Source organism: Boleophthalmus pectinirostris, unplaced genomic scaffold, assembly GCF_026225935.1.
Source record: "Boleophthalmus pectinirostris isolate CB_2022bp ecotype Guang Dong unplaced genomic scaffold, ASM2622593v1 HiC_scaffold_17, whole genome shotgun sequence".
Taxonomy (NCBI): domain Eukaryota; kingdom Metazoa; phylum Chordata; class Actinopteri; order Gobiiformes; family Gobiidae; genus Boleophthalmus; species Boleophthalmus pectinirostris.
This window is the reverse complement of record NW_026571115.1, coordinates 6,011,362-6,026,223: the sequence shown is the minus strand read 5'-3', so window position 1 is coordinate 6,026,223 and position 14,862 is coordinate 6,011,362. Positions and strand designations below refer to the sequence as shown.

General features: G+C 43.7%; 1 protein-coding gene across 1 annotated transcript; it reads left to right on the top strand.

The window, feature by feature from the left end:
- The first annotated feature begins 708 nt into the window (after positions 1-708).
- On the top strand, positions 709-13,190 carry LOC110167812 (primary amine oxidase, liver isozyme-like). The gene is made up of 5 exons (XM_020933202.2): positions 709-2,276; positions 6,775-6,893; positions 9,121-9,287; positions 11,014-11,146; positions 11,885-13,190. Exons 1-5 carry the CDS (start codon positions 719-721, stop codon positions 12,167-12,169), a joined length of 2,262 nt encoding a protein of 753 aa, XP_020788861.2. The 5' UTR covers positions 709-718; the 3' UTR covers positions 12,170-13,190.
- The last annotated feature ends 1,672 nt before the right edge of the window (positions 13,191-14,862 follow it).

Genomic DNA, 14,862 nt, shown 5'->3' with positions numbered 1-14,862 from the left:
ACATGTTTTTTCAAAGTAATTTTAAGCAATAAAATACATGTAACTGAAAAAAAGGCTTGATGCTTTAATGCCAGACACAAAAGTTTATCTTTAAATTGTTAAAAGTCACATTTAAGAAATTAATACCGAAACCCATATTGATTTGCTCTTAATAAGAATCAAATAAAATACATTGTTATTTAAAATTGTGATCTATCAATACAAGGAAAATAATATTGATTAATTTTATGGAACAATCCAAGCCAACCTGCAGCCGTGACAAACACTAAAAACAAATGTAAAGTTCACCAAAACAGGCAGAGGCAGGGCTCTTGTGTGGTGAGAGATGGTTTAGACCTGATTTCTTCATGGTCTGTAGCCCTCTGCTCTGAGGAGAGTCAACTCCAGCAGTGTGTTTATCACAGTCCGAGTTTCATGGAGAAATTAAGTGTACTTACTTTGGTTGTGTGAAAGAGCTCCAGAGCGCACGGGCTCAGGTGCACGAGCCCGCTGTGAGCATTGTTTTTTCCTGAACTTTGGGCTCACATTACATCAGGTCATGTCCTCACGCGCACGCACCGGCATATTTGTGTGTCACGCGCTTCCTCGGGGCAAGTGTGGATCAGAGAAGTTTGTGCGTAAAGTGCGCGCAGGGGGATGGGAGGAGATCTGAGAGGAGCACAGTCCTCTGCTTTATGCGCGCTCAGCCCAGTCCTGAGAGAGCCGGTGCCGCTGCAGGATGAACTCTCTCGTGAAATGGTGCGTGGGGCTGCTCGTGCTCGTCTCTGTGCTCCTCAACCTCGTTCTGATCGTGGTCTACTCCCGCGGGACTCCCACGTGCTCGGCCCGGAGTAAACATGAGCCGCGGGGGAAACATGACAAGCGCAGTGGCGTGTTCGCGGACCTGAGCCGGGACGAGTACGCGCAGGTCCAGGAGTACATGCTCCGACAGAAGGACCTGAACATCTCCACGCGCCAGGGCACGAGACCGGATGAGAACTTTCTTTTCCTCATTGACCTGCGCGTGCCACGAAAGGCCGAGGTTCTGGAGTACCTGGACGCGCGCGGCCCCGCACCGCGCAGAGAGGCGACAGTAGTGGTCTTCTACGGAACCAAGGGCTACATTAAAGAGTATGCGGTGGGACCACTGCCCAACCCCAACTCCCACCGCGACGTGACGCGTGAGCGCTACGGCACCGAGCTGCCGCTGAGCGCGCGCACTGTCACCGTTGGAGAGTACATTATTCTGTTCAAGTTTCTGGAGGAGAATGTGTTCCAGCCACTGTCACATCTCATGCTGGAGAGCTTTGGCAGGGACCACAAGCACGAGCTCAATGCATTTGAGCAGATGCCGCGCGGAACACGTGCAGGAGAGCGCAAGACTTGGATCTCGTTTTTCCGTGACCTGAGCGGCATGTACATCCAGCCCGTGGGCTTTGAGGTGCTGGTGAACCACCAGAGCATCAACTCATCACAGTGGCGCGTGGAGAGAGTGCTTTACAACGGTCAGTACTTTGCGTCAGTGGACGCGCTGCGGGATGCGTACAGCGCGGGCACCGTGAAGAAGATCGTCAAGGCGCCGTGGAAGGACTACGGCTCCCTGAAGCCCCGGACCAAATCCCTGCAGCTCGGACCGCAGCTCGTGAGCCCCGAGGGCGCGCGCTACAGCGTGAGCCACAACCACGTGCTGTACATGGACTGGAGCTTTGCCTTCGGGCTCAGCTCGCTCACTGGCATGCGCGTGTTCGACGTGCGCTTCAGAAACGAGCGCATCCTTTATGAGCTGAGCGTGCAGGAGGCCATGTCCGTGTACGGCTCAGTGACACCGGGGCTGGGTATGACCAAGTTCCTGGATTCCAGTATCGGCATCGGGCGTTTTGCGCATGAGCTCGTGCGCGGCGTGGACTGTCCATATGAGGCTACGTACGTGGACACGTACAGGTACATAGACGTGTCACAGCCCATGCGCTTTCGGAACTCCATCTGTATCTTTGAGCTGTACCTGGGCCAGCCTCTGCGCAGACACTTTGCGGACTTCTTCCACAACAGTTACGGCGGAATGGCGAACAGTGCGCTCGTCTTCAGGACCATCACCGCCATCGGAAATTATGATTATATGTGGGATTTTATTTTCTACCAGACCGGCGCAGTGGAGGCCAAGGTGCACGCGACAGGATACATCTCCTCGTCTTTCCTCGTCCCGGGCAATCTCAAACACGGGCACCAGGTGGCGCCAAACGTGCTCGGGAACATACACACGCACTTCATCAACTTCAAAGTGGACCTGGACGTTGCAGGTGAGACTCTCACTTTACTCACGTTACTTTGTGACTATAGTTACCTGTTGAAATTACAATAGTGCCTGACATGCTTTAGGGGCGTGGCTTACCTCACAACACCTTTGTTGTTCATAATTTACCATAATAATCCATGAGTTGATCTGGAGATCTGGAGAAAAGATGCTCAATTGCCCCATGGTGGGATTCAAAAACTGTTGAAAGTGTCTATCTAGAACTCTCAGATATTCTGCTCAATAAGGGTAGACTGTTTTCACACTGACACAAGTCAGGTGCATGTAAAAGAGTTTTTAATCTGAGAGTGGTGCTTGGACAAGTGTGAACGCAACAGTCACACTCTCGAGTGCAGAAACTGGCTCGTGTCGTCCTCTGGTTTCAGTTACCTTAGGTCGATCTTCACAGTCTGTGGTTAAAGTTTAGTGCTTGGAATTGGATCAAAAAGCATGCGGATCACATCTCTTTGTCTACTGGAACAGTAGTGGTCAGGCACTGGATTTTGTGGTGGCTCCTCAGGGAAAGCCAGTCCTGGAGCTCTCCCTTTTAGTGTCAATGTCATTACAATGTGATTGATGCTATTAATAAGTGCCTTATTCCATCGAGGGAATGACCATTTTTAAAGACAGGGGTTATTAGTAGTAGTGCAAGAGTAAAATATGTTAACTTTTCATGCACAGTATTAAAGTGGAAGTAAACACTAAATCCAATCTTTGCTCCTTAACTGTGTATGTGGAGTGAATAAAAAATGTGCAGTTTTGTATTCAAAATGTATAAAACTGAGTGTTTCCTGCCTCCAGTGGCCTAATTATTTATTCATCAATCAAATCTAGTTTAGGATGCCATCAAGGGGACTAGCATCTTACAAAAAAATATGTGCACCAAACATAACACAACATTTAAATCAACATGTTAAGTCCATATATTATTCCATCTGTCTCTGGGTTAATGAATAAACCACTTGTGTAAAACACTTTAGGGAAAGGGGGAGCTCCTGTTCTACTCTCAGTGAAGTCACCAAAAAAGTCAGTGTCAAGTCAATGTTATGGCAAAAGTTGCTTTTCCATCTCCTGATCAAGCAAACTAGAGCGACATCAAACTCAGCCACACTTCTCCTGCCTCAGTCTGCACAGCATAGCTTTGGTCTGTGTGCGCAGGTGAGTGGAGGTCAGTGTGCGCAGGTGAGTCTGGGTCAGTGTGCGCAGGTGAGTCTGGGTCAGTGTGCGCAGGTGAGTCTGGGTCAGTGTGCGCAGGTGAGTCTGGGTCAGTGTGCGCAGGTGAGTCTGGGTCAGTGTGCGCAGGTGAGTCTGGGTCAGTGTGCGCAGGTGAGTCTGGGTCAGTGTGCGCAGGTGAGTCTGGGTTAGTGTGCGCAGGTGAGTCTGGTTAGTGTGCGCAGGTGAGTCTGGGTTAGTGTGAGTCTGGGTCAGTGTGCGCAGGTGAGTCTGGGTTAGTGTGAGTCTGGGTCAGTGTGCGCAGGTGAGTCTGGGTCTGTGTGGGCAGGTGAGTCTGGGTCAGTGTGCGCAGGTGAGTCTGGGTCTAGTGTGAGTCTGGGTCAGTGTGCGCAGGTGAGTCTGGGTTAGTGTGAGTCTGGGTCAGTGTGCGCAGGTGAGTCTGGGTCTGTGTGCGCAGGTGAGTCTGGGTCTGTGTGTGCAGGTGAGTCTGGGTCTGTGTGAGTCTGGGTCAGTGTGGGCAGGTGAGTCTGGGTCAGTGTGCGCAGGTGAGTCAGGGTCAGTGTGGGCAGGTGAGTCTGGGTCAGTGTGCGCAGGTGAGTCTGGGTTAGTGTGAGTCTGGGTCAGTGTGCGCAGGTGAGTCTGGGTCTGTGTGAGTCTGGGTCAGTGTGTGCAGGTGAGTCAGGGTCAGTGTGCGCAGGTGAGTCTGGGTCTGTGTGAGTCTGGGTCAGTGTGTGCAGGTGAGTCTGGGTCAGTGTGTGCAGGTGAGTCTGGGTGTGAGCAGTGTCTGGGTCAGTGAGCAGGTGAGTCTGGGTCAGTGTGTGCAGGTGAGTCTGGGTCAGTGTGCAGGTGAGTCTGGGTCAGTGTGTGCAGGTGAGTCTGGGTCAGTGTGTGCAGGTGAGTCTGGGTCAGTGTGTGCAGGTGAGTCTGGGTCTGTGTGGGCAGGTGAGTCTGGGTCAGTGTGTGCAGGTGAGTCTGGGTCTGTGTGTGCAGGTGAGTCTGGGTCTGTGTGAGTCTGGGTCAGTGTGTGCAGGTGAGTCTGGGGTCTGTGTGAGTCTGGGTCTGTGGTGAGTCTGGGTCTGTGTGAGTGCAGGTGAGTCTGGGTCTGTGTGAGTCTGGGTCTGTGTGGGCAGGTGAGTCTGGGTCAGTGTGTGCAGGTGAGTCTGGGTCTGTGTGTGCAGGTGAGTCTGGGTCAGTGTGTGCAGGTGAGTCTGGGTCTGTGTGTGCAGGTGAGTCTGGGTCTGTGTGTGCAGGTGAGTCTGGGTCTGTGTGAGTCTGGGTCAGTGTGTGCAGGTGAGTCTGGGTCTGTGTGGGCAGGTGAGTCTGGGTCAGTGTGCGCAGGTGAGTCTGGGTCTGTGTGTGCAGGTGAGTCTGGGTCTGTGTGAGTCTGGGTCAGTGTGCGCAGGTGAGTCTGGGTCAGTGTGCGCAGGTGAGTCTGGGTCAGTGTGCAGGTGAGTCTGGGTCTGTGGAGTCTGGGTCAGTGTGCGCAGGTGAGTCTGGTCAGTCTGGGTCAGTGTGAGTCTGGGTCAGTGTGTGCAGGTTTGTCTGGGTTAGTGTGTGCAGGTGAGTCTGAGTTCTTTGATCAACTGATGTCTCTCAGATGGCTCCTAGAGAGACAGTTAGATGGAAAAACAGATAAGGCCCTTTTCAGCCACAGATGTGAGTGAGTCGAGCTCTGCTCCACCACACATCCTGCCTTCCTCACCAGTGTATCCAGCCACACAGCGTGCCTCTTCTTAAGTCTTCCACTCCAGCAGATCACAGCATTGAAAAGACACTGGAGATGAGTTGAACTTGAGTACATACGCACGCACTCCACAGAGCGCAGTAACATGTGAAAACACACACAACATAACACACAGTACATGATGAACATAAGAGCAGCAGAAGTCAATCAGATTTTGGAGGGGAGCAAATAGAAAATATATGATATATACACAACATCTTGTTGGTGACCTGTAAACCGGTGATCAAATTTATTCAAGTAGTTTGAAATGCACCAAACAGATATTGTGTATATGAGTTCGTACAAATAATTGGTCTGACTTGGGTCATGTGACGTCCATGAGTGACTCAGCTCTTTTCAACACTTCCTTAATGTGAATGGTTGGACCTGGCTCTTGTTGCGTAAAATGATATCTTATATTGAAGAATAATCCCTACATAACATATTCGACATCATAATAATACTTTTTTTTATGATTATTATTATTGTAGTGGAATGTTTTTTTAGTTTATGCATCATTCCAAAGGGTAAATACACTTCCACTCTCAGTTTGAACCATTTAAACTCATCGTCATTTCTCTGTGATTAGTTTGTTCAGCAAATATCAGTGTTTTATGATTATGATTATTTATTTATTTTTATTTATTTATTTATTTATTTATTTATTCTTATTTTACAGTTATTGAAAACATGTTCCAATATATTGTCAATTTGTGCGCGTGTGTGTGTGAAATTCCTACTTTTCCCTCAGAGCATCACTCTTGTGAGTAACAATGCAAACAGAAGGAACCTGAATGTGTATGGTTTAAATTATAGTACAGAATATTCTCATAGTGCAATTTTGTTATTGATTTCACTAAATATTCGTAATCATACAACAACTTTGCTTCAGTCTGTGGACCTTGCTGGCTGTGGATTTAAAACACTGGGATGGATAAAATGGAAAAAAAAAACAAAAAACAAATGAAAAAACAAACATTGGATGAGAAAACACTGGCAAATGATGTGATCATTCCATCACCAGCCTTGTCTGGAGTGAGAGGGTGGCGTTATACTGATGAGGTCTGAGAAGCCACAAAATGGGGACAATTGTACTTGTTGTGGAAGAAGACTCCGTTTGTAGAGACTGTTGAATGTTGAAGCAAAGACGCAGAGTTTATTTCTTCTTTCCCGCGACGTCAGACCCCGAATGATACAAGCACCAATTTTATGTAGATTGAGAAGACCAGAGGACATACATTTCAAAGTGAGAAGGTGACGACTCCTACTGAGGTGTGAGCAGATGTGTTCCTGTTGGCCTTCCTGAGCAGGATGTCACATGTGGAGTTAAAACAATAGGAGAGAAAGAGGCCTGAAAGCCAACTGCTTGATCTGATTTGCATCCATATTCACCTGCCTTGATCACTTCCTGATAAGATTAGAAAGAAAAAGGGAACAAAAGCATTTACACTGAAGGGTCTTTCTAACTTTTAACTACCCAACTAAATGAGTTTTAGTCACAAGACCAAATGTGTTCCTAAAGATAAAATAATTATACAATATTTTAATTTCCTTTACATACTCATGATGTAATCACTCACTATGAAACTACTACACATTCATGTTCCAGGAGTGAAGAACATGTTCCAGACCAAAGACATGGAGTACAAGAACATATCTCTGCCCTGGATACCCGAGCATCACGCCATGGTCCCTCACCTGGTGGAGAAGACTGTGCACACTGAACAGGTACATGTACAGCCATTTATCCTAACTATGAAAAGAACATGATACAAAACTCTACACAGCAACTTAACAAACCTGATGTAATGTGCAGTAGTTTTATTAGTAGGATGCACACCAAGTGTCTATCTGCCCAGCCTCAAATGTCATCAACCAAAACATCTCCAAACCTTCTGCCACTTTGTCACATATTTTTTATTTTCATGTTGTGTAGAATCTCCTACAGTCAGTACTAATGCAAATTGTGGGTTTCAATTGAATCACTTATTTAAGAAACATATTATAATGTACTAGACTTAATCTTTTGTTTTGTAGAAAAATATCACTAATATATTTGTGTTTAACTGATTTTAGGAAGCAGCCTAAAAAGACAGGACAAAAGAAACAAAACAAAAAAGGTTCAGTCCATATGAAATCAGACGATTTCAAGCAATCTCCTTTATGAGCCATCTCAGATTTGGATGAAATTTTTGAAAAATTTCTAAAACTACCAAATGAAAGAATCTAAAATTTTAACTCAAACCCTTCAGTCATTCCTGATACAGACCGTTGAAACTTTGGGGCCATGCCAACTTTTTTGGAAGCCTTCATTTATAATCACGTTTGAGAGAACAGAACTTCATAAAAACAGAGCTAGGAAGCAGAAAATTTGTATTTTATTGTATTGTAGATTTTGGGTCAGAGATTCTGAATCTATGTTGGGTATCTTTATCTTTTATCTTTATAGGGGGGGTAACCAAAATCTCAAATTTGATTGCTGCTCAATTTTATAATTTTTTATAATTTTATAATTTTTTATACTTTTCCAGCAGGTGAAAAAGTACTTAAGCTCCACCAAAAATTCTGTTTGAAATTAAGGAAGTTAATAGTAGATGTTTTTATTACTTTAAACTAATCAGAATATGCCAAAGTTTCTTTGGTAAAAAATTTGATCAACATCTAACTGGGGGAACATGGGGAACCAAGGCTCCAGAGAAGGAGCCAAAAAGATCACATTTGGTCTGTGACCAGATTTGAGACTCTACACCACAGGTGTCAAACATACGTCCCGGGGGCCAGATCCGGCCCTCCAAGACCTTTAATCTGGCCCTCGGCTGATTTTCTACTAAAATATTTTCATTATATTTTCTATTAAAATATTGGTAATTTGGTCTCCAGCGTCTCTGTACGTGGCCCCTCCCACCAGAGCAGCACAAATGAAGACTTGTCTCTTTCCAAACGCTCTTAAAGGACGATCGTTTTGACTGTTGACCGTGACACCCTCATCAGAAAAATGTCCAACATGAGAAAAGTGGAGCCGAGTGCAGGATTTTCCAAGAAAAATTGACTTATTCCTGTTTACATACAAATTCAGGTTAAAACTTTGTGTTGAAATTGTATTTTTCTTAAAGTTTCAGGTTGTTCATAATATTATAATATTTTGTAAAAGAAAGAGTTCATCAATTTAAAAAGATTTCTGTAATAGATTTGTGTTTCTCTGCACAAATATTTGAACTTATTTTTATTTTTGGGGTTTATATGGCATGAGTTTTCTGATCCGGCCCCTTTGGGATCAAAATAGGTTGGATACGGCCCCCGGAACAAAATGGGTTTGACACCTCTGCTCTACACCATCCACATGAAAGCTCAGAAAAGTGTGAGATTGTTGTCAGAAATGGTCATTCTCTCAAATATTCAGGTTCAACAGTTAGTTTGTAAATATCTGCTTGGAGTAAACAGATCTTGGAACTTAAAAACTGAAAAAAATAAAATAAAATAAATGAGCAGCAACCAAATAAAGATAAAAGGTAAAGATACCCGACAACAGATTTAGAATCTATGACCCAAAATCTACATTAATACAACTTCAGCTTCCTAGCTCTATTTTTGATGAAGTTCTGGTCTCTCAAACATGCTTATAAATGATGGCTTCCAAAAAAGTGAGCATGGCCCCAAAATGTCAACAGGCCATAACTCAGGAACGACTCAAGGGATTGAGCAAAAAATTTGAGATTCTTTCATTTGGTAATTTAAGAATTTTTTCACATTACTTTCAATCAAATCTGAGGTCGCTCATAGCAGAGGGCAGCTGATTTCATCTGGACTGACCCAATACGTAAGCACAGTGGAGAAGAAACTGAAACCTGTTTCTCTTCTAGATGAACATTGTGGTTTTCATTGAACAAAATATTCCTTTAAAATATGTCCAGTTTTCTTTCCTCATGTAGTACTGACTCGTGCTACCTCTTCACAGGAGGCTGCTCTGCGTCACGGCTCGAAGACTCCACGGTACCTGCACATCTCCAGTAACCAGACCAACCGCTGGGGCCACCCACGCTCCTACAGGCTGCAGGTGTACAGCTTCGCCGGGGACCACCTCCCTGAGAGTCAGCCTGAGGAGAGATCCATGTCCTGGGCCAGGTCAGTGCACTCAATGGAGTGCAAACGCCACGCCCCGCAAACGCTACACCACAACCCTAACTCATAACCTAACCCTGCCATTTTTCAAAATTTTTGCAGGTGTTTAAAAAAATAAAAAATAAAATCCAAGATGGTGGACTTCTGGTTTGTAAAGGGGCGTGGTCACAATATACATTTGTGTTCTTATTGCCATGATGCATCTGGCTACCAAATTTGGTTTGGGCAAAGGCAAAGTTTGTGTGAGGATGTCCCACTGGCAAAGACAGATTTTTGACGTGTCACCATGGCAACTCAATTTAAATAGGGTGTGGTCGTCTTTGAGGGTTTTTTTTAAATCAAGACCACTATTGCACCCATGTTTGTGTTTTCTTACATCAGTCTGTTCAGGGTCAGGGTGTGAACCCACAATTAAAATTTGAGTGAAATCAGCCAAAGTCTGTGGGATTTGGCGATTTTACCGTTAACATGGAGAGTTTCTGTCATCACTACGGCGACACCGTAAAATGGGTGTCCTTGACTTTTTGGATCAGGATAGTATAACTTCATTTCTCTTTTCACATCCAGGAGTTTTAGGGCAGAGAGTTTAACGCTGTTTCAAATTTCACTCAAATCCGAGTTCATATGAGCTAATGAAAGCAATTTGTAAATGTCAAAAATTTCCAGACTTTTATGATTCTGATGTGCCATTTTATTTATTTTTGGAAAATGGAAATAGCCAAAAGTTACAGAAGTTGTCAACATTTTGTGAGTTTTCATGATGGTTCACTGGGTGAAAATGGGTGTGTTGGTTACACAAAATAAAAAATAAAAAAATTGAAAATAGAATTAAAAAAAACAAAGAAGAATGAAAGATAATATTTATTCTGACACAAGAACAAAGTGCCACTTTCTTTTTAGCTAACAAACTATGCACTTTGGGAAAGCTCTGGTGCATTGCTACATCATGGCGACAGTTCCTGGTCACTACTTCCCACCTTCTAGAGCATCGCTTTACTTCATACTAATAGGCCCATCGTCAGTTTCTGGCAGTAAATATTTTGAGATTATAATATTATTTAAATATATATTATTTAAATATTAAATATTTTGAGCTTTCAGAATTTTTATATTATTATTTTTTCTTCCTGGACCGAGGGTTGGGCAGTCACTGCTGAGCTGCATAAATCCTCTAAAAGTCAATTGTTTAAATCAGGGGTCCAGGACAGAAACTCTTTTCTGCTCATAATTCTTCAGTTGTTTGGCAAATGCAAGTCTGTTCAACACATGCTTCATCAGGTCATGTTCAGGCACTGTTCATGGACAGTGTAGTCAGGGAGGTCAGGGCCGTCCTGACTGACTCCCTTAACTCTCATGCTCCTTAGAACAAAGATGCTGTTCCACACTGTGTCCACGTCTGTGATCATCATGGGGGCTGCTTCTCCATCTGCCCCTGAACCTCCTTTGCAGTGGTGCAAGTCTGTAAAAGATTTCTGTATTCATTCATCGATTCATTCATTCATTCCACACATGTCAGAGGTTGGTTGAGCCCCACAGTCTTCTCTATCTGGGCCTTAGATAAGGGCGAGTGTGTGCTACAGTGATAGGGCGTCTCATGTGTGGAGGAGGCAGTCTGTGCACCCTGACTGTTCCTCCTGACACCCAGCACCACAACACATGTGGCAGTAGATCAGTTTGTATCTCACTTCACAAAGATGTCATAAGTTTACATTGTTCTGTGTGTTGCCAGATACAAAGTGTCCATCACCAAACACAAGGACCAGGAGCAGACCAGCAGCAGCCTCTACAGTCAGAACAACATGTGGAGTCCAGCGGTGGACTTCAGCACTTTTATCCAGGACAACGAAAACATCCTCAACCAGGTCTGTGGGGTCTGGAGGACTAAAGGGGAGAATGAGGGGGAGAGTGAGGCTGAGGAGAGGCGGGGCAACCCCGCTGTGTAACACAGAGGAGGGACACTTTTAGCTCTTCTTCTCTTCAAACTGCCCTGACACAGGATCTGCTGACCTCCCTGACCAGTGCTCCTGTGAAACTGCACTCAGACATTTGACTGAACATAAAAGCTACTGAGAAGCACAGTGTAAATGTTGTAAATGAGTAAATGTCTCTGAGTCACCTGTAAACTTCACTATCATTCTCCCTGCTGTAGGTCTGTCCAAAACTCATTTTGAAGTACAATATAATACTAAAGGAAATATAGACATCAAAGGATAATAACCCAAGAGAGAATTATTATTAAGTAGAATTATCCCCTCAAAAGTATTCTAAATGTATAATATGGTGAAAAACTAGAGGAGTAAATAAATAGTGGAATGCAACACATTAGTCATTTGTTTGTATAATGACTTCTAGAAGTTATTTATTAAACCCTCTACAGCTCAGATCTCATCCTAGTACAGAGAAATAACAACAACAACAAAAGTTCTTCATTAGTTCAAAGAAAATGTCCCCACAATAAATGCTGACACCCAAAATGTTGGAGTCCATTGCTTGCAGTTCTGGTGGCAGAGACGGCACTGAACATTACACATGACAGTGTGACACTGATCCTGTCACACAGCGTACAATTAAACACTGTAAATCATTTTGTATCTGTCCAGGACCTGGTTGCCTGGGTGACGGCTGGTTTCCTCCACATCCCTCATGCAGAGGACATCCCTAACACTGTTACCGTGGGAAACGGGGGCGGAGTCCTGCTGCGGCCCCATAACTACTTTAACGAGGACCCGTCCATTGACTCTCCTGACAGCGTGTACCTGGGCCCCGGCTCCGAGAGCAGCTGTGACACCAATCGCATGGCCTGTCTGGCCCAAGAGACCTGTGCCCCGGAAATGGAACCCTTCACCTACCACGGCTTTGAGGGCGTTATGAAGTTTGAAGACTAACAGAATGTGATACGTGTCCAGAAACGTGAACTCTTTTATTTGATATTGTAACGTTTGTAAATGTCCAAAATCAAAAGGGAATCACCAGCACCACCCACATAGATCAGAAGCACCGCCACACTGTAAGCCGTCCAGAGATGCCCACTGAGCATCGCTACAGGGAACCAATGCCTGACGAGGTTTTAGATGTCACCCGTGCATGTTTGAGTAATCTAGCAATCTCTCCTGAAATTCTCCATAAATATTCAAAAACATGATATAAAACTGTAGACAAGAACTTGGCCAACTTCAGTACTTATGACTTATGAGTTAGTACTTCATTAGCAGGATGCACACTGACTGTGTTATGATAGTGCTCTGAAGGGGGAGAGACATAGTGCAGAGAGCAAAGAGAAAGTGAAACTTAGTAAATATATTAATATGTCGATGATGGTGAATACAGCATGTTCAAAAAAGGTAACATGGTGAATATGTGGTGTGTTAGCAGTTAACCCCCCACAGCTCTTTAACAAGAGGGTGGAATTTGTGTGAAGCAAGAGCCCTGACCGTCATCAAACTAAGATACTAACTAACTAACTAAATGCAAAGATAAATACAGTAAGACTCTGAGCCTTCATGTTGCACTGTGAACCTTTAGTGTGAGTAATCCTCCACTGAAAGTGTCTGTGAATACAGTTACTGTTGGATCTGTCAGTGAGTGTGTATGAAGATGTGCCTGTGAGTACGACAAAGACTGTGAGCTGTGAAACACGTCTGAGATACACTGAAATCAATACTCTGTTGTTTCTTCTTAAAGTAAAATCCACAGTTCAGAGCTTTTAACCATGTTCTAGTTGTTTCCCCTCACCATTTGCTCACCTGTAGCTGTATTTGGAGTACTTTGTGCAGCTTGAATCACTTATCTTCAAGACAGTAGATGCCTGTTTTCACCTCACCAGTACATGCACACTGCTCTATACTTTGTTCTTCAATTTTACTTTCTTAATCTGTGATACACATAGGAATCTGGAGCATCATTTTGGGCCCCTCCTATTGATAACTGCTCATTACACCTTTTCATTTGTATCAATTTCTACACGATGTTGGTAGAAAATAAAAAGATCAAACTGGAGAAGGAAGTACATACGTTACATTATCGGTGAAGGTGAAAGTGACAGCTGATTTCTCAATATAGTCTTGGAAATATGTGATTAAAGTTTACTCAAAAATGCACAAATCACTCTAAATACATCTTCAGAAGGTCAAAAAGAAGGAAACTTCTACAAAGTTAAAAGCTCTGAAAATCTGGTCTCTTTGGTCATTGTTCTCCTTGGTTGTTCTCATCATTGTTCTCCTGGTTGTTCTGTTCGTTGTTCTGGTCGTTGTTCTCCTGGTTGTTCTGGTCGTTGTTCTGGTCGTTGTTCTGGTCGTTGTTCTCCTGGTTGTTCTGGTCAGCCTGTGGTCCGGTCACAGTGGTGGCACAAATGGCATGTTAGGATGTAAATGACGCTATTATGCATCATATATCTACTAGTCCATCACAAATAATTCATCTTTTTTTTTCTTGTAAATTGTACAGCTAAACAGAGGTTAGTGTTGAGACAAAAACAAGAGAAGCAAAAGCACAACTTTACACTTCCCACTGATGTTTTCTTTAGAATTTTTTTTTTTTTTTTTTCCTTTTCTTCTTTTAGGGCTCTGACATGTTAAAGTCTCCTGAGTGGCATTTAAAGCATGTCCTGCTACATTACACAATACTATATTGTTATATTGTAATGACAATAATCCTCTAAAGAAGGTGGTAAAGCAGTTGTTGAGGCGTACCTGATGAACTGTGTGATTATACTATACTACTTTTGAACAGGAACATACATAATACATAATGTTCATGTACAGTCAACTGTTCTGCAGTGTTTTCAGAAGACCTGCAGACAAGTCTGTTTTTAATATACAACTAAACTAACCACAGCTTCCTTTACCTTTTAAGTGAAGTACAACTAAGAACAACAGCGCCATCAGCTGACAGAGCATAGATACTGCAGCAGTATCATACAGAGGGGGGTAGAGTAGCCAAACCTGTACTCAAGTAAGAGTAATGTTACTTCAAAATAATATTGCCCAAAAGTAAGTAGCCAAAGTCAACCCAGAACATGCTTCACAGGTCTCCAGGAAGAACAGCTGATAGATTTAATCAGTTAAACACAATCAATCAATTAACGTGCCCAGGGACAGGAGGAAATGAGCACTGGTGCTACTCTCCGGTTAAGGTTCTTGTATATTGTGCACTGTCCCAGCCTCATGAAATAAAGAAACTAGATAACTAAACTGTGAAGTGTCCAAGAGATTACTCAAGTAAGACTGAAAAAGTATTTGGGAAAACTACTAGTCAAGCAGTGGCAGGGTTATCTGAATCCCACACTGATGTTAATTATATTATTATTAAATAATTCCAAATGGTCTGTCTGCTTCCTATCAGAGCTTTTCCAATGCTTGTGCTGCTTCCAGACACCTAGTTTCATATTAAAGCATTTGACCAATCACATTTTAGCTGTCATCTGTTGCCAGGCAGAGTCAGTGTACCTGAGGCCTTCACAATCCCTTCTGCAGGCCCTGCAACACAAAATAAACAGCTGCTTCAACCAATCAGATTTTGAGTTGGTGTCACCAGGACCTTCTAACAGACGTACGACATCACCGTGTTCAGACCTGTGATT

Bases quoted from the DNA above. Each gene is read 5' to 3' on its own strand.
- LOC110167812 (XM_020933202.2), top strand. From the start codon at position 719: ATGAACTCTCTCGTGAAATGGTGCGTGGGGCTGCTCGTGCTCGTCTCT. The intron at 2,277-6,774 runs GTGAGACTCTCA...TTCATGTTCCAG, and splicing joins AGTGGACCTGGACGTTGCAG to GAGTGAAGAACATGTTCCAG. The intron at 9,288-11,013 runs GTCAGTGCACTC...GTGTGTTGCCAG, and splicing joins AGATCCATGTCCTGGGCCAG to ATACAAAGTGTCCATCACCA.